Source organism: Vipera berus, assembly GCF_964194415.1.
Source record: "Vipera berus genome assembly, chromosome: 2".
Lineage (NCBI taxonomy): Eukaryota > Metazoa > Chordata > Lepidosauria > Squamata > Viperidae > Vipera > Vipera berus.
This window is the reverse complement of record NC_138203.1, coordinates 57,745,305-57,768,129: the sequence shown is the minus strand read 5'-3', so window position 1 is coordinate 57,768,129 and position 22,825 is coordinate 57,745,305. Positions and strand designations below refer to the sequence as shown.

The window sequence follows — 22,825 nt, the reverse complement described above, 5'->3', positions numbered from 1 at the left end:
AAAAATTTAATCTACAAAGACAAAAAGGTCTATCACACTAGAATGCTCATAGGACAGCTAAAATTATGTGTTTAAATGATATAAATAATTTTTCTTACACAGACATTTAAAAAAGACCTAAACAGATCACATTTTTTTTCTATTAGCAATTTTTATTAGCTTTCTGTTTCAACATATTATCCCAAATATAGCTAATTACTTCTAAAAGTTAACTATATAGTTGGTATTTCTATATAGACAATAATGATAAAAGTTCCATAGCTATTGAGGTAAATTCTACTGACTTCAGTTTTAATTTGACTGCTTTTAACACTATTTTATATTTTGTATTTTTATTATAGAATTTTATGAAATATTTTCTTTAATTTCAATTATTTTGGGAGCTACATTTACTTCAAGGAATTTATATTATTTTTTTCACAAAAAATGAACCTGTTTATTGAGTTTTTTGGGTCTTTCTCTTCAGTGATTGGTCATAGTCCATGCAGTAATGACAGTTGGCTCTGCATGGTTTTTATCCTTCCCAAACCAAACTATGGATGGTGTTTACTTCACTTTTTTTGTATAACTTTCATAGTATGCCTTCCACAGGATGGGTATTTGAGACATTATCTACCTCTTGATCAATCTCTGTCTACTTTTGCCATTAAAGTTGGTGCTTTTGTTATATACTGACATTTTTCTGGAATGTTTCTGGCATTCTCATATTTTTCCTTATTGATGTTTTTTCTGATTTTTTTTTCTTATTTCTGATTTTTTTTTCTTATTTACGAGTGTTCTGTTAGAACTTTTGCTTTGCTCTCTTCTTCCCTGCTTATATGAATTTGTCATTCTATTTTGGTTTCATTTCATCTGTCTCATGACATTTCTTTTAACATATCCATGGGATAATAGATTCAGTGTGCATTGCTTGGCACATAGACACTTTTTTCATTTAAGACAGCTGTAGATTAAATGGAAAAGCCTTCCTCCAATGGCTCTACTCAGTATTGTGTAATCTAACATTTTATTGCTTTCTTCCCTGATTTTGGCCCCTTCTCCCATAAATGGTGTTAGTGACTTTAAAGTAAAAGAATGGCAGGAAAGAAAACAGAAGTGTGTGTGTGTGTGTGTGTGTGTGTGTGTGTGTGTGTGTGTAATATATATAATCACAGGTAACCATAATCGTAAGTATAGAATAAGAATAAGTAACAGTCAAATGCTATGGGAAGTTTAATCTTGGCACAGTAGCCAGATATATCTTTCTTGTTTCCATTCCAAAGATCAGCTAAGGTTGTTAGGTCATACTATTAAAAGTAATTTTAGGATATTCTATAAATTCCAGTAGGCACTGTTGGACTTCTTCAAAAGTGATGTCTATATTTGTAGCATTTTTATAAACCAACCAGCTTATGGAATCCTCCCAATAAATATATTTTAAGATGCAGTAATTCCTTATTAGGAGTCATCGTTGAGGGAAATGGGCAATTCCAAAATGAGATAAATAAAGAGACCCCTAAGAGGTCCAGGAGAATTAGCAGGGTTGCATCCTTCCCATCCAGTCTAAGTCCTGATAATGCTGGAGGAACTGAGTTGCTCTGTGAGGAGTGGCAGAAGATCAGCTAGCAACCATAAAGGAACTGCGGTAGCAATGGGTGCAGGAAGAGCTACTTGGCGGGGTTTTCTTTTTGAGGGAAGTGCTTCTGTCTGGTTTTCTGAAACTCCCAATGCTTCCTAAAAAAGAATAATATGCTAGGATTGGATTCCTCATCATTTAACACACACATCCATGTCTGCAGGTGTTGGTTGCTTCCTAAATTAATTTCAAATAGCTGATTGCTGAGGCTCCCCACCTGTTGCAATAGTCAGTCTAGCAAATCATAAGTCATAATATATAAGGCCAGTCCCAGATGTAATCATCTGGAGAAGAAAAGTTGAGCAAGCAGATGTTGCTCCTCTCCACCTGCTTTATCCACTTTCTCCAGAAAACAAGATGAAAATAGCCTGTATTTATTTATCTCTCCTCCCAGAAGAAATAAAAGCTTGTTTTTTTCCAGAAGGCTTCAGATGACTGTAGAGCTACAATAACCTATTTGTGTTTGTATTATTTTATCCCCTTATTACTAGAATTTTAAAATATTCTATTGTTATAACTGTTTTAATATCTCTAAACTATCTAGAATTCAAGAGGATGGAAGCACTAAATTGTATAAATGGCATGAGAAATAAATTCTATTCAGAATGGAAAAATGTTGCTGGCAATGGTGCGAAGAGAAAGGTCATCTCTCTTCATTGCATCCATTGCCATGAGACTTTAGAGAAGTCTTACAAAAGACCTCTTTCTGATTTGACCCATCCTGAAAGTTTCTAATTTTTGTTCAGCCTTTTATTTTCTTCGTTGTTCTCTGCTTCCTGTTAAGCACTTTTGCTCTGTTAAAGAGAAGGGGATGCTTAGGAATAATAGCTTAAAGTGACCTAGATATCTCATATTCCAGAGATTGGTCAGGGCTAGAGCATGACTGCTGAAAAAAGATTCCTCAAAAGCATTCTGGAAGCTATCTCTGCTGGAATAGCAAAACATCCATTTTGGGGGAAATAACACCCTCCTCCTATATTGCTTTCTTGAACTTTAAGTTGGACCAAAGGGAGTGGCCAAATATTTTAATACCCTTCTTTTTCAAGGAGTTATTGTTCCATTTCCAAGATCATTTTGCCAACAACCGAGTTCTGGACATGGATATTTCTGAAACATTGCAAAACAACCCAAAACATAAAAACCCTCCCTTGTTTCACTGATCAAAGCTGACCCAGTGCTCTTATTGACATCAGTGGCTATGGATTGGTTTCATGCTCAGTATGGGACGACGATATCTCTCGAGCCTGTCAGGTTACTGAAGGAATTGTTACAAAATCCCCTTGTGCACGTCAGACACATAGACGCTGACAAAACTACCACAAGCTACTTGCGTAGCCTAAATATATTTCTTTCAAACTCAGGAAGTGAAAGGCAACACAAGTTTTACTGGCAATCAACCCGATCCGTCTTTTTGTTTTTATGGCAGCTGCTACCCGAGGGTCAAAAAAAAAAGGAATTGCGATAGGAAACGGCGGCAGCGGGTGAAAGCCTCCTTCGTTGGGTACAAAGAGGATGCCAAGAGCCACCGGAGAAGGCACAACGATGTGGTACTCCTGGGACGAAGGGACTGATTGACTGGCGCCCACCTCCTCCTCCGTCAGTTTTCTCCAGCGCCCCCTTCCCAACTTCCCGGCCCCCAGCTCCTTCTCTCCTCTCGGCTTCCAAAACTTTCCCCCTCCTTCAGCCAATTACCAGCGCCGCGCGGGCTTTCCTTTTCCATCCTCCACCCCTACCCGACTCTCGGCGCCCCCTTGGCGCAGCCTCCCGCCAGCCTCCAGTGGGCTCCTTTCCCACGTGTTTGGCGCGCCGCCGCTGCTCTCCGCTGACAGGCAGGCCATCGCCTCCCCCTTGCCCTTTCTTTCCTCCCTCTCCGAGCCGCGCTTTCCTCCTCCTCCCCTCATTCTTCTTGCCGTGCACCGGATCGCCGCCTTTCCTAGCTACTCGGGCGGCAGCGGCGTAGCAGGAGTCCCTGCGTTTTTGTTTTTATTTATTTTTTGGTCCCCGGGTTCGCCGTCCGGATGAAGTTGGCTTGCGTGCGCTGTCGTCATTAATAACTTATTTTTTTTTTTGAGGCAGAAAACCCCCTTTTTCTTTTTTTTTCTTTGCACAGAATCATTTCGGCCCCCTGAGGATTCTTTTCAGTTAGTGTAAAAAGACTGGTTCCGAAAACGTTTCCCGCCTTCCTCCCCTTTTCCTTTCCCTCCCCCCCCCCCGGTCTCCCCCTCCCCGACAGAAACTGGAAGCCTCACTTGTTGCTCTGACCAGGGGTTTGTGTGCGTGCGTGTGTGTGCGCGCGCGTGTGTGAAATTTGCGAGCTTTCCAGTTGCTCAGGAGGAAAAAGGGGGGGAGGGGGGGAGGAAGATGCTTCGTGGAAGGCGAGCAGCAGTGCCCTTGACCGCCGCGACCCGCCGGGCGTCTCGCTGAGGAGGGGGCGAGGGCCAGCAGCAGGAGCGACGCTCGCCTCGCCGAGGAGGGCAGCGGGCGAGGAGGAGGAGGAGCAGCAGCAGCGGACGCTCCCCTAGGAACAAGTCGGACTCGGTGCCGACCCCCTCAGGAATTCCTGCCGTCCGCGATGGGGAGACGGCGGGCGCTTTGCCTGCAGCCTTACTTCCTTTGGCTGGGGTGCGTGGCGCTCTGGGCGCACGGATCCGCTGGGCAGCAGCGGCAGGGTCGTCCGGCGGAGGGTGCAGAAAATAGCCGCTACTCTATCTTGGGGAGCCTGGAAGGAGGCACAGCGGCCGCCGCCGCCAACCGCGTCCGCAGGAGAGGCCAGCAGGACGTGCTCAGGGGGTAGGAAAGCAACCTTTGCTCGCACCCACGTCCGCCACAGGTAGGCCTGTTTCCTGCAGACAGCAGTGGAGGTAGGATAAACCTACGCCTGGATGGGATCACTACAGACGGCAGGTAGGGGAAGGGCATGCTGTGATGTGCCTTCCTAGGGATTAAATCGACTAATCCCGGATCAAAGGTGAGGGGACGAAGACCTGGAGTCTACCTGCCCTTCTTGGCTCTGCTGCTGTGCGCAGGAATTTCTTGGCTCTGCTGTCACCCTTCCGCTTAATGTGACCCTCCATCTCTGAAAGGGTCGTCTGAAGTGGTACAATTCAGCCACAGGTTTTCTTCCTCAGCTGCTGTTGGAGGAAAAAGAGGCCACGGGGTGTATAATTACACAACAGAAATTATGCAGTGAACCACATCTTTCAAGTTTAGATATGAACTATATGGGCCTTAATATCTGAAGGTAACTCACAGATAAAAATGATGCTGTCATTTTTCTGTTTCTGTAACACCTACAACTAGCCATCCACAATACTAATATCAAAATAACGCAGGTATTAATTTTGTTCCTCCTTAAACTCCTTGTGACATAAATTGTAGTATAGACAGACACTTTCTCCTTAGTCCCTTATGGCCTGCAAACTTTACTACCTCTAAAAATTACAGAATTCCAGTTTACTCAGTCTCGTTTCATTCATCTATTTCCACTTTTCCAAAACTTTTCTTTAACTTTTCGTAGCTTTGGGCTGGTAATTCTGCTTTAAATACAATGACCATATTTATTTTTAACCATGTAGCCTGTTGGCCATTGACCAACTTTGTGTTTCAGGTATATCCTCATTGGCTAAAATGCCATTTCAAGATTGTAGCCTTTAAAGACACAGCATACTATTTTATTCTTATTTTATCCTTAAAGAGTAAAGCAGTCCTGAAATAGTTACAGACTTACAGTTCATAAGCCTGTTTTGATGTCATTTTTCTGCCAAATTATTTTTTTATTTCTAAACCCATTGTCTTTCTTTGATTTGATTATAAACCTGTTCAAGACCATAGCTAGGCCTACATGATGCAGGAATGTCTATGTACCTAACTACTTCAGCAGCCTGTATCCAAGCAATTCATTTACCCACAGGTGGCATCAATTCTAGGACAAAACCAAATTGTTTAAAATACACTTCCACCTTGCTTCTCTAACAAATCTGTATATCCAAAACTGAATTGCACTTAGGTTTTAAACAGTTAATTGTTTGAAGTATTGCCATAACATTGGCAACACTCCGTATTTGTGTGATTTTATGAAAGAATCCTAATCATTAAAAATAATTATTTCCTCCTTATTTCACTGTTTCATAGAATTACATACAATAAGCCCAATTCCTTGTTTTAAAAGTACTTAAGTAGAAAGCTTGCTCACATGTTTAAATTGGAAATTCCGTATATAATTTCCTTTATTTTATTCCTGTTTGCTTGTTGTGTTCATTTTAATTATGTTACAACAGCCACTCCTTTTTGTTTTACTTGTTTTCTCAGGTAAAATGCATCATACCTTAATATATTCCCTTTATAAACTTTTAGTCTAAATACTTGGCAAGTATCTCAGTTTTCCTTTTGAACACTGCAATGTGTCCTTTCCCCTATTTATAGTTGTTATTCTTTTAAATTTTAATGGTTGGTCCTTGTGGGAAAGTTTTCACATGGCTTGAGGGTCTGGTGTAAAAATAAAACAAAAAACAACTGAGGGGTCCTTGGTGCTCCCTGAGTTAGTTGTTTTCTTGCAGATGTTTCATTACCCAAACTAGGTAACATCATCAGTTACTTTTCTAAAAGCCAGTTGAAAAAACAATTGGCTTTTAGAAAAGTAAACATATATAATGTGATACTAAGAACAGTGCCAAATGTAGCAGACGTTATCAAGTTTTAAAGGGTTTTGGTATAGCAAAGTTGAAGAAACATTTCAGTTAAAACCTGATAAAGATACATGCTTTTTCAAATTTAAGGGGAGAAACAGAAGTGCCAATATGTGACAAATCCTTTCCATTTTAAGTCCTTGTAATGGCATATTTGTATACCAGTTTGATAAACACTGTAATTCTTTCTCTTAAGATAGAAATGTTATGTCAGATGTCTCTGATGTTTCACTCTTAATAAAAATTGTGCATGAATTTGTCCATTGTTCACTACTCACAGTATGGTTTAAAATAGAAAGCTCATTGCTCATCTCCCCCTTTTTTCGTGCTAAGAAGCAGGTTATTAATTTTTTTTAAAGGATTTGTAGGAAACTTTTGTTTAGAAATATAAAACCTATATGATTCTGTCTTGCCCATAATTTTTTTATTCTATGGAGCAAATATTTGAATGGCTGTTCCAAATGACATGTGTTTTTGTGTATGTATTTGTTTGCATGCAACAGACCAAATGTATGTGGCTCCAGGTTCCACTCCTACTGTTGCCCTGGATGGAAAACACTCCCCGGGGGAAATCAGTGTATTGTTCGTAAGTGTTCTGGTTTCAGAGTTTGCAATATTGATTTTTTAACAGATACTTACATTTAAACAAAAATATGCATTTACACTACCATAGTTGAATTGCTAATTTTAGGCTTCACCTTGGAATTTAAGAAATAGCAATTGCTTGACAGTTTTTAAATCAAAATACTATAGTTAAAATAATTTGATAAAAACTCATTTTTGAAATTCATAAATAATATAGTGCACAAATAATATGAATTATTTAGGATATTTGTATTTTTGTTGTACTTAAGTTATAATAGATTTAGATTAGATGTGACAAGTATTTTAATAGCTTAGCAATCTTGTTTGGTCAATATTATCTTTGTCCTGAGAAATGTGATTATTGATTTGTCTTGGCAAATGGAATTTAGTTGCGCTCTGGGATTCACCAAGCCAGACCTCTTGAGATCAGCTTTCAGCTCTAGAACATTTGAAAAATGATAAAAAGTCTTGGGCAAAACCAGGACAGAATATTTTTGATATTTGATTCTGATTTTTCTGTTTATGTACTATCTATAGATGATATAGAAATTATATCTATTTGGGGGTAAATTGGATTTTATATATTAGCAGTGAAATCCTATGTATGTTTATTTACAAGTAATTCTTATTAAATACAATAGGGCTTATGCCTGAGGGGCAAACAATGGAGTATATTAAATTATGAATATGTGGTTGCTCTCCTTTTTTAAAAAAAATAAATGCAATAAATTGACTTAGATCAAGGCCATTGCATGGGTTGAGGGAACTTTTTCCCACAGCTACCTTTACTCTTCTCATGGAGATTAAAATAAAAGACTCCCTTGGTTCCTGTGAAACTTCTCACCTCCATGTGTGCATATACAAAAGTGAATTTTCAGAAATGTAGAGTTTGAGAAGATGAGTCTTTTTATATGGTGCTATTTTCTGTTTGAGAACTAAAAATCCCAAAGGCATTTGTCGGCTACCCAATTAACACATTGTATAATTAGCCTGCTTTTATGGTTCATTGTTGTTGTGATTATCAGAAAGGCCTACCAGTTATTTCACCCAATATAATAACAGTTCATGAAGCAAATACTAAACTCATATACTACAACATCCTAATATTATCCTAAATCAAATATCTAACAATGTACAGTTGTGCATTAATCCCAAAGAACCTTACAATGTCAGTCAATATAAGAGATCCATTACCAGGAAAGGAAAAGATACAGCCCAGTGCAATGCCACATAATAGCCTCTAATCTACTAAAAGTGCTCTCCATCTTAAGTTGTGTTCATCTGCTTGCATCCTATCATCCCACTTTAGTTTCTCATTCCCCTTCAGGCATCTGGGTATGCTTCAAAAGAATGTGTCCCAAAGGTGCTTTTTCAAGAGGCAACTGGACTTTCTTTGTTTTTTCCTTGAAGACATTTCTCATCCAAGAAGGTTGTTGGATGAGAAGCAAAATACCGTCAAGGAAAAAACCAAGAAAGTCCAGTTGCCTCTTGAAAAACCACCTTTGGGACATCCATGGCCTGGATGACTGAGAATCTCCATAGGCATTCAGAAGAAGGTATTGAACACCAAGTATTGAACACCAATTGTTTTTTCTAACAATACTTCTAGATCCCACCCAGAGTTGAGATAAAGGATGCATTGAGAGCCTCCCAGTTAAAAAAAAATAAAAATAGAAAAATGAGGGACATGGAACCTGATGGTTGCCAAGAAGACTATCTATGAGCATACTTATGCCTGTGAACATTATATTCCAGGTACAGAAACAAATTTAAATCATTCATTCATTTTTGCTCAGAATTCCTCTTAACACTGCCCAGAGTCACTCTGTGAGGGAGATGGGCACTTTTAATGTGATAAATAAATAAATTATACACACACACACACACACACACACACACACACACAGACTCTTATGAATATGTGGTTGCTCTTTTTTAAAAAAATTAAACGCAACAAATTGACTTAGATGCGTAATGTGATAAATAAATAAATTATACACACACTAAATTATATATACACACACACACACGCATACATACATACACACATACATATATATCCTTTCTTCCAGAAGCTTATTGTATTTTATCCTCTATACACACACATATATACACACACACACATACCTGGCTCTTTGAGCTATCTGGCCTGGACTGAGGGGTTTTAATGATTTTAATTGTGATTTTGACTTTTAATTGTGATTTTGACTAATTGTGATTTTGACTTTTTAATTGTGATTTTGACTTTTTAAATTTAATTTTATTTTAATTTTATATTGTATTGTTTTTAAATTCTGCCCTGTAAACTGCCCTGAGTCCTTCGGGAACAGGGCGGTATGTAAACCGAATTAATAAATAAATAAATATACATGTGTGTGTGTGTGTATACACACACACACACATACATACATACACACATACATATATATCCTTTCTTCCAGAAGCTTATTGTATTTTATCCTCTAGTAATCTTGTGAGATTAGTTGGACAGAGGGATAAGACATGGCCTCAAATAAATCAATGAAGGTGGATTTTAACTTTGTTCTTCCCAGCCAGTCATTTCTTTCACCAAGATACAATAATGATACTCAGTTTAAATATTTCTAACAACTCTTGAGAAACCCTAGAATTACACTCTTTGTAGGCATAATTATATCTCACATTATTATATCTCACATTTTGATGTTCCATGCACTTAGACAATTGTTACAGAAGAATTGTATTCTCAGTTATAAGGAAATCTACAGATATCATTTTGGCGTACCTCATGTTTCACTTTTTTGTTTATCATAATACTTTTTTGATCTTAATATCAAATATTTTTTTTTAATTGAAAAGTTTTAGAATACATTTTATCTTTAACAATCCCCCCCTCCCCCCACCCCTACCTATCCCTCCCTATTGACCTATTAAAAGTCTTGCTGCTGTAATTAAATTCAACATCAACTTAGTGTCCACAACAGTAGCATCTGTAATTATACCCAACAAAAACAATTGCGGACTAAACTTTATCCTTTGCTTGAAGATCTTCTGCATATTCCACCAAATTTTTATCCAAAAAGCCTTAACCTTTTTGCAGGTCCACCATATATGAAAATATGTTGCATCTTCGCCACCACACCTCCAGCATTTTGGCTGATAATTCGGATACATACTTGCAAGCTTTTTAGGATCTAAATGCCATCTATAAAACATTTTATAAAAGTTCTCTCTTAGGTTTTGAGCTTGTGTAAATTTTACGTTCCTCACCCAGATCTTTTCCCACGTGTCCATTGTAATAACTTCTTGGATATTCTGGGCCCATTTTATCATACAATCTTTAACAAGTTCTGTTTCTGAATCAATTTCTATCAATGCAAGATATATTCATTTGATATGTGCTGGACCCTGATTTCTAATTTGCTTTATCAAATTTTCGTCAGTCATTGCAAAACCAGTTTTCTGATCTTCTTTCCACCTGGCCCGTAACTGAGTATATTGAAACCAAGTTTGAACAATCTTCTCATCTCACAAGAGGTTATACGGCTTTAAACACCAGACACTTCTTTCCAAGCTTAAAATCTCCTTATACGTGGTCACATCATGTTTGAAACCAACATTTATGTTTTCTATTGCGTGTTTTGGAATTGCCCACAACGGCATCTTGCAGTCTAACTTATGTCTATACTTCTTCCAAACTCTCAACAATGCCTGTCTTAAAATATGCACTTTAAATACATTATCTAATACTTTTTTGATCTTAATATCAAATATTAATCAGATATTTAAGATTATAGGTTACACTTACAGATTACACTTATGATTGTTCATTTAACAATGGTTCAAAATTAGGGCAGACTAGGAAAATGGTTTTTTAAAAAGTTTTTGAAGTTACAACTGCTGTATTACACTTGCAGTCACGTTATCATGATTAGGATACTTGGAAACCAACTCACATTTATGACTGTTGCAGCATTTTATGGTAATATGATCAGGATTTGTGAGTTTCTCAGTCAGCTTATGGCAAAGTCAACTGGGGAAGTCAAGACCATATGAATCACTTCATAAACACATTATTCATTTAGCAACTATGGTGAAAGTGGTCATAAAGTTGGGCCTGATCTCATGATACTTTTTTAATGACTGCATTATTTAGTGACTAAAATTCTGGTCCCAATTGCTTTCATAAGTCAGGGACTACCTGTAATAATATTAAATAATATTCCAAATATCAGGAATGATAAATTGAGATTTATCTCAAGATTTCATAGCAATTATATAAGTGCATATATCAAAATACCAAAAAATGATAACAATTTGCAAATAAGGAAGCACAGCATATTTTGTGATACACAATAAACAATTCATCTGTAGAATATGCCTGAAATAGAGATAAATCAGTGTTAATAAAGACCATCAAGACCATCAATTAGTTATATACACATTGGATGTATTTAGACAATACATACTTCTTTTTCTGTTTTCCTTTTTTTAATGTTAAATGATAATTTGTCAATTGAAGCTAACATGTTTACACAAGGGACTGCAATATGTATTCTGCATTTTTTCTTTTTTCAGGCTCTGCCTCATCAGAAATTGGATTCTAAAACATAGAGGTAGTTTGGGTCTATGTTTTTTAGCATAGGACCACCACAACAAAAAAAGTGGAATTTTAGGATAGGGTTTTTTTATGTGCATTCAAATGAGTGTTGATTTCTGGCAACTACCTGAACTAATCTTTTTTTTTTGAATGTGGCTTGCCATTGTCTTCTTCCTAAGGCTGAGAGAGAGTGACTGGCCCAAGGTCATCCAGCTGGCTTTATCTATAAGCAGGGACTAGAACTCATGGTCTGCTGGTTTCTAACCTCGTGTCTTAACTACTATCTCAGAATAGGTTTGAAGCACAGCCTTTCCATAAATATCCATAATTTCTTTCTCCCAAAATGCCAACCTTGCTAACTTCTTTGATGTGATTACTCTGCTTAATGTGGCTCTCGTTGCACATAGCATTTAGTGAAAATATTCCTGTCATGGGGGTATTTTCAAATAAACCCCTTTGAACTCATAAACTTCTTTTGAAGAAAGTAAAAAAGAAATCAACCATGAAAGAAAAGATGTATCTGTAATATGCATTCATTTACATATTACTTTAGCTCTGATAGTTTATAGTTTGCAAAGGGGCAGTTAAAGTAGAATAAAATCTTATTATGCTATTTTGGTAAGTGTAGCCTGTTAACCAAGAAAAAAAATATTGTTCTTTGAAATGAAGTTAGAAATACATTTGCAATTAGTGCTTCTACATAATGTCTAAATCTAGCATATCTCGAAAAGAAGCTGTTAACATGCTTTTGTTAGGAAAATAACATTACTGAAGGTTTTTTTTAAAAAAAGATAGCATCAGCAATAGTTTAATCTTGCAAGGCTTATACAGATATGCTAAATGCAAGAATGTATTAATATATCAAATTAACAATCATGAGTTTGTGTGGAGAAATAGAAGTAGAATTCAGATAAAAGGGAACTGGTTTCAGTTGTCTTCCCCTTTCATATCATACTTCTGATAGAAATATTTTTCTTGTGAAGGTGTTCAGTGGGAAACTTCCATTGCTTATCAGTGATTACAGTAGCATCTTAGGATGGCTTATTTGTAGACATCCCTTTTCTGCTGATCCCCATATCTCCCATTCACATATTATTTTGAGAGTAAAAACTCTATTTTTATCCATATAGATGATCTAGATGATATTGATTTCTATACTGACTTTGTAATACATATATATAGTTTGCACAGAGTAGAATTTTGTGTGCTTTGTCCCATAGTGAACATTGTAAAGATATTGAATGAAGACTGTTGTTGTCATTCTGTTTGTTGGAACAATAAATAAATTATAAATGAAAGCAAAATAATAAAAATTCCTGATTTAGTTTCAATATATAGGAAAATGCCTACATCCTATAGTTTTGAAACTTTTAAACATGTTTTTATTGTTTGTTGAACAATGTAATATTGGACGTCATCTAATATATTATTTTTTCCATAGCAATTTGTAGAAATAGTTGTGGCGATGGATTTTGTTCTCGTCCTAATATGTGCACTTGCTCCAATGGACAGATATTACCAAGCTGTGGACCAAAATCTAGTAAGGCTTGAATAGCATCCTTTTCATTTTATTATATGTAATGAAGATATTTGCTGTTTAAGTTTAGAGGGATTGCATTTACTCTGGAATTGGGTTTAAAAATAGATAAATAGTAAATCCAGTTATCATCTTTTGAAAGTTCTGGTATCTGTCTAGAGATTTCCTACCCTGCAGTTGTTCACAGATCATGCTGGGTCAGGATATAATATTAGTTTATTGAAAATTTTAAATAGCTATGTTTGTACTATATGGTACTCATTAAATTATGATTGAGATTGTGGATTCACCAAGTCAGAAGCAAACAATGTAGTATGTAAACATGGATGAACATGGTCTGATTCTAATTCTAATTTCACTGATTACCTAGTTTCTTTCCACATCTGTATGTTTGATTGTAAAGAACCATTGCAACCATTGTTGACTTTGCCTATGTTTAACTACCAAAATATTAGGGCTGTGCAAAGTTTCAAACACATACTTTGTTTTGATAGCTTGTATGAAGCACCCTTTTGAAGTTATTTCATGAAGGACTATATCCCCTTCCCCCTTCTTAAAGCAAAGTGAAGTAAAATATCCACATAGTTTTTCTTCCTGTTGTTTTGAACCCATTCATTTTTGCTTGTGATCATTTAAAAATATCCCATTGTTTTACTGCATTTTTATATTGGTTTATAATTTTTATGAGCCACATTGTGGGAAAAGTCTTTTTGATTGAAAAATAAGATATCAACTGTGTTATGTGGTAAATAACTAAAATATGTAACTTGTATATTTAAAATAGCAATAACATGAATTTAGATGTATGTTGGAATGAAGTTAATTGAAAAATTAAAGTGGAAATTAATTGAAATCAGATTGATAGAGTTTTAAGATAAAATGAGTGTAATAAAGATAAAAAAGCTTCAAAGCATTACTAGAGAACCAATTAGAGATGTTTAGAGATCAAGGTAATGTAGTCAAAGGAAAGTGGAGGAAACCATATTCTAAATATAGAAGAAAAAATATTGTTGGGTTGAGTTTATTAATACAGAATTCAGACACCCTATGTATTATTTTGGCAAAGAAATGAAACATTGAAACAGCATTTGAGGAGCAAGGAAATAGATGAAGCATGCGTGTGTGCTGATGAAGAGTAAGAAAATTACATTAATAGGAAAGAGTAAGAGTAAGACAAAGACATATTGTGGGAAAAGTCTTTTTGATTGAAAAATAAGATATCAACTGTGTTATGTGGTAAATAACTAAAATATGTAACTTGTATATTTAAAATAGCAATAACATGAATTTAGATGTATGTTGGAATGAAGTTAATTGAAAAATTAAAGTGGAAATTAATTGAAATCAGATTGATAGAGTTTTAAGATAAAATGAGTGTAATAAAGATAAAAAAGCTTCAAAGCATTACTAGAGAACCAATTAGAGATGTTTAGAGATCAAGGTAATGTAGTCAAAGGAAAGTGGAGGAAACCATATTCTAAATATAGAAGAAAAAATATTGTTGGGTTGAGTTTATTAATACAGAATTCAGACACCCTATGTATTATTTTGGCAAAGAAATGAAACATTGAAACAGCATTTGAGGAGCAAGGAAATAGATGAAGCATGCGTGTGTGCTGATGAAGAGTAAGAAAATTACATTAATAGGAAAGAGTAAGAGTAAGACAAAGACATAGGAAAACTGCACAAAAAAATCTGAATTAGATAGTCCTCAAAATTATATGTACAGTAGCATTTATAAAGAAGCATTTATTTATTTACATTCTGCCTCTATTGTTTTTATAAATAACTCAAGGCATAGAACATTCATAATGCTCCTTCTTCTTCCTATTTTCCCCACAACATAAACCCTTTGAGGTGGATTTCAGTGACTGGCCCAAAGTCATCCAGCAGGCTTTCATGGCTAAGGCAGGAATGGAATTCACAGTCTCCTGATTTCTAGCCTGGTGCTTTAATTACTAACTATGGGTCACTTATATTAGAACCATAAATCAGTTTAAAGTGAAACCTTAAGCCACAAAATGCTAAAATTGTTATATATGTTAACTAGCCTGGTAATGAAAAGTTCAGAAACCAACCCACAAGCTTGGAGAATGTTATATGTTATATATTTTATGTGATCTATTTTAGTGGCATGTTATGTCTATGTTACTGCATTATTTCCCAAAGTTTGTGTCTTTTGCTATCTAATATAAAATGACAATTTAAGCACAACTAATTATCTGCATTTTGCTGTAGTACAACAGTGTAACGTCAGATGTCTGAATGGTGGTACCTGTCTAGATGACCAATGCCAGTGTCAAAAAGGATATATTGGCACTTACTGTGGGCAACGTAAGTAGATGTTTGGCAGCCATGATTTATTTGAATGATTCCTGTCATGGATGTAGCATAGGTGTTGCATAGTCTTTGATATTTTTCAGTAGCTGCTATTTCATCTGGATATGGGGATTGTGAATTCAGTGCATTTTTTGCCTATTAGGTTCAGGGATGGTCATGAACAAAACATGCATTGTATAGATAGGGTAGTTACAGGGAAGACATATTTCTCTTAGAGAGCTGTAATTATTATAAAGATAATACAGAGATGTAACTATAAGTAGTAACAGTATTAATTAGTTTAAGCACCATTAGATTTGTGAAGTAAAGTACTGTCAGTAAGCAGGAACGTTTTGAATGAATTTTTACATTTCAAGGAGTTGTTGAGTAAGCAGATTTTTTTAGTTTATATGTAAAAACAATAACATTGTTATATATTTTGCATTTTATGTACGTATTTCATCTTAATTTCTGCTGTTCACTTCAAACACTACAGCCTTGCTTGTTATCAAGTTCACATTCTGGTGTTTTTCAGAATAATGATCTTGGAAATAAGCCCTGATGGTTTGGTTCTATCAATATGGCACTGTAAAGTCTATCTAATAGGCTTTTCCTTTGGGAAAGATTTGGCATGTGAATTGTATTAAAATACCCCAAATGTTAAGCTTACGGCACTGGGGGATGGAACTGGTTTTTAAATCAAAGGCTTGATTTTGTTCCTGAAAAAAAAGCAATTAATGGTTTAGTGTTGTTGGTAATTTGTTCCTTAGTTATAAGAATGGAAATATAAGATGAAAGAAAAATACAGTTATCTATTTCTTGTCTCGGAAGATCCCGTATCATGTTTTTCATATCCGTTGCTCTTTTTTCAGCCTTCTTTCTTTCCTTTTCCTAGGCATAATATTTGTATTCCCACTTGTTTTATTTTAGTTGTTTCATGCTATGTTTCTCTACTAGTTCCTTGGTTCTGATTAAACTGCACTTCATTACATTCAGTTTCCCACTGTTGTATCCTATTTTTGCTCTTTTCAGAGCCATTTTGCTCTTTTCAGTACCATTTCTTTTTTTTAAAAAAATGTACCAAAATTGCACAAATATGGTCTTGTCATTAATTTAATTTACTAAATTGATTATGACCTTTTATACCAAGGGTTCCCTACCTGTGAGCCACAGCCCACTATCAGGCTGTGGCCTGCTGGCCATCAGGCCACGGAACAGGCTGGGCAATGCATGCATGTGTGCGCGCACTCACTCCCACTTGTGCTAGCGCTGCCTCTGCTATGAAAACGGGGTGCTGTGTGGCGGAAACTGAGCAGTGTAGCACCTGCGTGGCAAAAACGAGGCAGTACTAGTGAGTGTCACGCGGGTGATAACATTGCCCTGTTTGCATCGCACATGCTTGTGGCCCTGTTTTGTGTGCGCACACATGTGCACGTAAATTGCTTCCCCCTCCCTTTCCCTCCGATCCAGGTTGGAGACCTCTGTTCTACACTATTAGACAGGACAGCTTGCAGAATTCTCAAAAAACTCAACAGTAAAAACATATATAAAAAGAGCGCCCAGACTAAATCAACCAGAACAATAAACCATACAATACAACAAGGCCCCCACATATGCATTAACAAAAACATTAACCCAGGCCTGGGAACAGAGCCAGCTCTTATGGGCTTTGTGGACTCCAAGGAGTTTATTTAAGGGAAGAGAACTCAGTTAGGAATGAATATGGTTTATCTTTAAAATTTTGTTACAGTGGTGGTACAGGAGAATGGGATATCCTCAAGAAGGGTATGACTGATTAAAATGAGATCAGGATAAAATTACACTGTAACATTTTGTGGCAAGTCCCATTTGGAGTCATTGAATTTCAGTTCACAAGAATTTGGAGAGATACTCTTTAGATTATGACAATATAGTTATTTGTTCAGTTGCTGCCATAGTTCACTGTCCTACTGTATATAAAAAAATTGCATGGTAATTACTGAACAGCAATATTTCATTTAATGTAAGGTAAAGTAAGGAAAACCTGATATACACACATGCATAAATGCATACATACATACATATATGTTTACTTGAAATAATAGTTTCTGCTACATTGTTTCTTGACTCTTTCCATGCTTAAATCCCCCCCCCCTACTTATCTTGTCCTTTTTGGCACAAGAGAATGAATGCTTTCAATAGCTGACCATATGCTGTTGGAGCCTTTAGTTGGGAAAATTGCCTAATATATTCAAACCAAATAACCTTTAGCTTTTTCTTAAGGAAATTATTAACTTCTTATAAATGTAGTTTTGTAACAGTGAAATACAACTATTATGTATGCATCATTTTTTCATACTTTGTACAATATTAGAGCAATTGTGCATACTGCAGTGGATTAATTTTGAATTTATAGGAAAGTATTATCTTTTTTCAAAATCTCTTAGAATACAACATATGTCTACTATAGAAGTAATACAAATTTGTCTAGTTCTCTTATTCAAGTTTAAATAAGCTAACATATATACACTTGGGGGGAAAAACTGATGCCTGTTCAAAACTTGTATTTTTAAAAATTCACACAATTACCCAGACTATGGTGAATGTCTGTGAATGAAAATGTGTTGACCATTTTACCAGTGGTTGCTACATATACGTTGGACTGTTTGTAAGTCTATGTTTTTAGACTTCTGAATAGTCATTAGTCTTACTCACTCTTGCTTTGGAAGATTTTGTCTTAGTTATTAATGAATACATTGTGCCAATAAGAGAAGAAAGGTATTTATTATATTTTTATCCATTCATGACAACAGTTTTTCCGGTTGATTAGCATATTATAGAAGAGTAAATATATTAACACAATACAGTAAGCTATAAAATATATTTATTTTATTAGTAGATAACCAGTTGAATAAATGAAGCATTAAAATAATGCAATCACCGTGATACAAAAACATGAAATAAAATATATAAATGCAACTATCCAAGTATATAGTATAGACAGTATAATTTTTCACTCACTTTTTACAAGCACTTTTTTACAGATGAGATACATAATCTCAAGGTTTTGTAGCCTCATAACATTATATGAACCTTGATAGAAATATCTTTAAGCTGTTGCCATTATTTTTTCAACATTGTAGATGAATTATGTTGCTTTTTTCACATTTTGATCTTTTCAACACAATCTTTTCCTTAGTTCTCTCACTTTGAGTATTACTTGTCTCCTCTAACTATCTGGATCTATGGTTTTTTTTCTGCTTCTTTTCCCAGACACTGTGGCACTGCAAACAAATGTCATGTCCCCTGAGATGTCTAGATCTGCAAGAGAAGGGAGTGGGTTCTGCTGAATATAAATGCTTGTTTTCTTAGAGGCCAGGTCAAAAATCTTAGGGAATATAGAAAGCATAACAAATGGTGCCTTAATCGTTGTATGGTAGAAATTCTTACTTCAGACAGATGTGTGAAATTCATTATTACAGAAAATTCTTTCAGGCTGTACTTGGCACATGTAATTTCTAATATTTTATATTTTAAAAGTGATATATTTGAATATGATTTTCAGTGAAACTGTATTTTGACATTTTAATATTGAAAACAGAATATTTTAATGTAGCATAACATTCATTTCTTTCTTTTTTGCTACAATTAATGATTGGTTTAAAACTGTCTTCCTCCACTTTTCTTTGACTATATAACTAACCTTGAGTAAGTAATGCCATTTACCTAAATGTTTTTAAGGCATTGTGTTCATGTTTTGTGTTTAGGTTTTCAATGTCTATATAACAGTCAAATACCTTCCAATTTCTCCAGCAGTAAAGTATGATCTTTATTCTTTCAAAGCTTTAGGCACAATTTATATAACTAAACTTATCATTAAAGCAATTGAGTTCCACCCACCCATCCTTCAGAGCAGTTGGTGATTACTTTTCCCTTAAGGAAGTGATGCTTAGTGTGAGTGGACAGAAAGCCGGGGTAATCCATTAATTGCTTTTTTTCCATTTGTCCCAAATTAAAATTGTAGGGACAATAACATCTGCCAGTCATCTTAAAGTGGTCATGAAGAGGAACCTTAATTTAGGTATTCCTCAAAAATCCATTTTACATTTTCAGTTATGTCTTGTCAGCATGTACTGCAAATGACACTTGTATTGGTTGACGGCAAGTACGAGGTATTGTAGCATATTTTGGACTCATCAGTGAAGCTGTGTTATCTAGTGGGATCCAGGAATCATCCCTTTTCTGTTGCAGCACCTTTCCTCTGGAATGAGAACTGACCAGTGACCTAGATGGCTCCCAATCTGATAATGTTCAAGAATTAAAGACTTGGCAAAGAATTTAAGCCTTGTCCTAGGCTTAAAATTGTATGATTTAGCTAACTGATTAATTAATACAGGCAAATTTTCCTAATTCATTTTAATATTTTTATTCAAAACACAGCTGTCTGTGAACATGGATGCCAGAATGGAGGTCGCTGCATTGGGCCCAATCGTTGTGCATGTGTATATGGATTCACAGGCCCTCAATGTGAAAGAGGTAAGAAATAACAGCATTAAAATGAAATGTACCCAAAATGTGAATGTTTCCCACTAATGTTTCCCATTAGTGCTAAATAAGAGGTATGAGGAACTAAATAATTTAATTTAATTTAATTTAATAATTTGATTTCTATACCGCCCTTCTCCCGAAGGACTCAGGGCGGTGAACAGGGCAATACACAATAAAAATCGAATACAAAAATTAAAAAGCCATTAAACATAAGAGCCGTGATGACTTTTTGCAACCTTCTGATAAGCAAAGTCAATGGGAAAGCCAATTCACTTAATAACCATGTTACTAACTTAACAACTGCAGTGATTCACTTAACATGTGTAGCAAGAAAAGTCATAAAACGGGGCAAAATCCACCTAGCCAATGTGCCATTTAGCAACAAAATTGTTTTGGCTCAGTTGAGGACTACTTGTATTAGTAAAAATATAACTGAATCAGAACTCTTTGTGCTTGGTTAGTTTATGGTTCAGTGTATTGTGCCCCATGCAGCAATCCAAACTAAAAAAATTCCTGACAAATGATTACTTATGCTTGAAGATATCTTTCTGGGGAGCACAACTCAATTTTTGTATAATTGATTCCAGTGCTGAACTTCTCTTGCTACCAGAAAGTCTTTCATCCTGTTCAAATGGAATCTGCTTTTTTGCAGTAAGTTAAGTCTGCAGTTTCACATATTATATTCCAGGATAATAAAGAAGAGGTCTTAGCTTTTTGTGACATTCCTTGAATAGTGTTATCATGCACCATAAATATTCCTAGTCCATCAATTTCTCTTAAGAGAATTTAATGTATGGTCTCCTGATGGTTTCTATTCCCATTCTCTGAAATAGTTTCAGTTTGTCTGAATTCTCCTTAATAATATGGTCTTCAAACTGATCGTTTAATGTAGAGTCTTATCAATATAGAATAAAGTAGATGCAAATTAGAATTCTCTAAATACAACCAAAATCGGCATTTGCCTCTTTTTTGTGCTCTGTTCATTTATACTTAGTTTCATAATCAATTATTGTTCTGAGATCTTTTTCAAAGTAACTTTTGTAAAGCTAGCTATTACCTGTTCCATGCTTATTATTTGATTTCTGTTTTTTACATGGATAATTTTATAGTGTTGACTGCCAAATTTCATTCTACTGTTTTCAGTCTTATTTCTCTTCAAAATTGGTTATTGAATTCTATTTGTCTTCTACCATCTAACACCCAATATTGTGTTAACTGCAAATTTTGTAACTGTTTTTATCTCATCTAAATATAGATAATCCTCAACTTACAACCACAATTGAGCCCAAAATTTATGTTGCTAAGTGAGACATTTGTTAAGTGAATTTTGCCTCATTTCACTACTTTTCTTGTCACAATGTTAAGTGAATCACTGCAACTGTTAATTTAGTAACATAGTTGATAAGTGAATCTGGCTTCCCCATTGATTTTGATTGACATGACCCCAGGACACTGTAACCATCATAAATATGTGTCAATTGCCCAGTGTCTAAATTTTTAACACATGACTATGGGAATGCTGCAATTTTTGTAAATGTGAAAAGCAGTCATGTCACTTTTTTCAGTCCCATTGTAACTTTGAACAGTCGTTAAACAAACTGTTGTAAGTCAAAGATTACCTGTAATTAATAAAAATGTTGACTGTTAAAAGCCAAATACTAGACGTTGTAGTATCCTTCTTGATTATCTCCCCTCAGTTTATTTATCCATATATGCATTCCACCAATTCCTTTTGGTTCAGTGTTAAAAGAAACAATTATGATATACTTTTGAACATATTTTTGAGTGAATTATACAGTCACTTATTTGTCATTCTTAATAAATTTTTCCTTCCCTTCCTTCCCTTGTTCTACCCTGCCCTAGTGTTTGTTGAGCCAACAGGAGGCTAAATGAAGTTTTATTCTACTCCAAACTGGGTTATTTCAGGGAGGGGGGGGTCATAGTTCAAGTAAAAAAAAAAGGCTGTGTGTTATTCTAGATCAGGGGTCGGCAACCTGAAAAAGGAAAAGAGCCACTGGGAACCGGTTCCATTACACATTAAAAAAAGTGGGAGCCGCGTGTGTGCGTCCATGCACGCGCATGCGCAAAAAAACACGCGCGGCTGCCATTTTTTTTAAGTGAGATAGAACCGGTTGCCCGACGGCGACGGCCCGTCTGCAAAGCTGCCACTTTCGGCAGTCTGCAAACGTGCCGCGGCAGCTTTCTCAAAGAGCGGCGCCGCTGCCCGAAAACGCTGCCGAAAGCTTTCCCAAGAAGCGGCGCCACTGCCCATTCCGAGAGGTGCGCGCGCACCTCTCCGAACGACCAGAGGTGCATGCGCACCTCCCCAAACCTTTGGAGAGGTGCGCGCGTACCTCCGCGCGAACGGGCAGCGGCACCGCTCTTTGAGAAAGCTGCCGCGGCCCGTCTGCAAAGCTGCCGCTTTCTTTGAGCCATCTTCTGCGGCTCCCAGCGCACGCACCGGGCAGCTGGGAGCCGCAGGAGACGGCTCAAAGAGCCGCATGCGGCTCCGGAGCTGCGGGTTGCCGACCCATGTTCTAGATGGTTGAGAGGTTTCTTAAAGTCAATCATGGCAATGGTTTTCCTTATAGTTGGTCCTCATTTCCATAGTCAGTGTTAAAAATTCTACACCATACCAAACCAAAGAAAAACCCAGCTACATTTGTTCCAATTATGTTACTGTAAAGTCAACAGAAGATTGGGAGGCTCATATCTATGTTAGCAAAACTCTTCATTGATACATCTTTGGGATTAAAAAAAGGAAAATTGCTACATGCTGACAGAAGGGAATTTTGTCCTCACTCTAATTCTTTACAACCAGCATATCTTTGAATTACGTTTGCAGTCTTACTAAGTTGCAAAGAAGAATGGTATGTCTGGTAATGAAGTTGAACAATAATTTGTGCATTATCCTAAAGAAAGATGTATGTTTTAGATGAAGGATCCCCAACCCCCGGCCTGTGGACTGGCACCAGTCC

The 22,825-nt window shown here is 36.1% G+C and overlaps 1 protein-coding gene across 1 annotated transcript in view; it reads left to right on the top strand.

The window, feature by feature from the left end:
• The first annotated feature begins 4,150 nt into the window (after positions 1–4,150).
• Positions 4,151–22,825, top strand: part of FBN2 (fibrillin 2) — a 142,539-nt gene continuing 123,864 nt past the window's right edge. Inside the window, exons 1-5 of the mRNA XM_081320291.1 lie at positions 4,151–4,405; positions 6,804–6,886; positions 12,906–13,004; positions 15,240–15,335; positions 19,740–19,835. Coding sequence (XP_081176417.1) covers positions 4,188–4,405; positions 6,804–6,886; positions 12,906–13,004; positions 15,240–15,335; positions 19,740–19,835 — 592 coding nt within the window. The 5' untranslated portion in view covers positions 4,151–4,187. The remainder of the gene's footprint in view (positions 4,406–6,803; positions 6,887–12,905; positions 13,005–15,239; positions 15,336–19,739; positions 19,836–22,825) is intronic.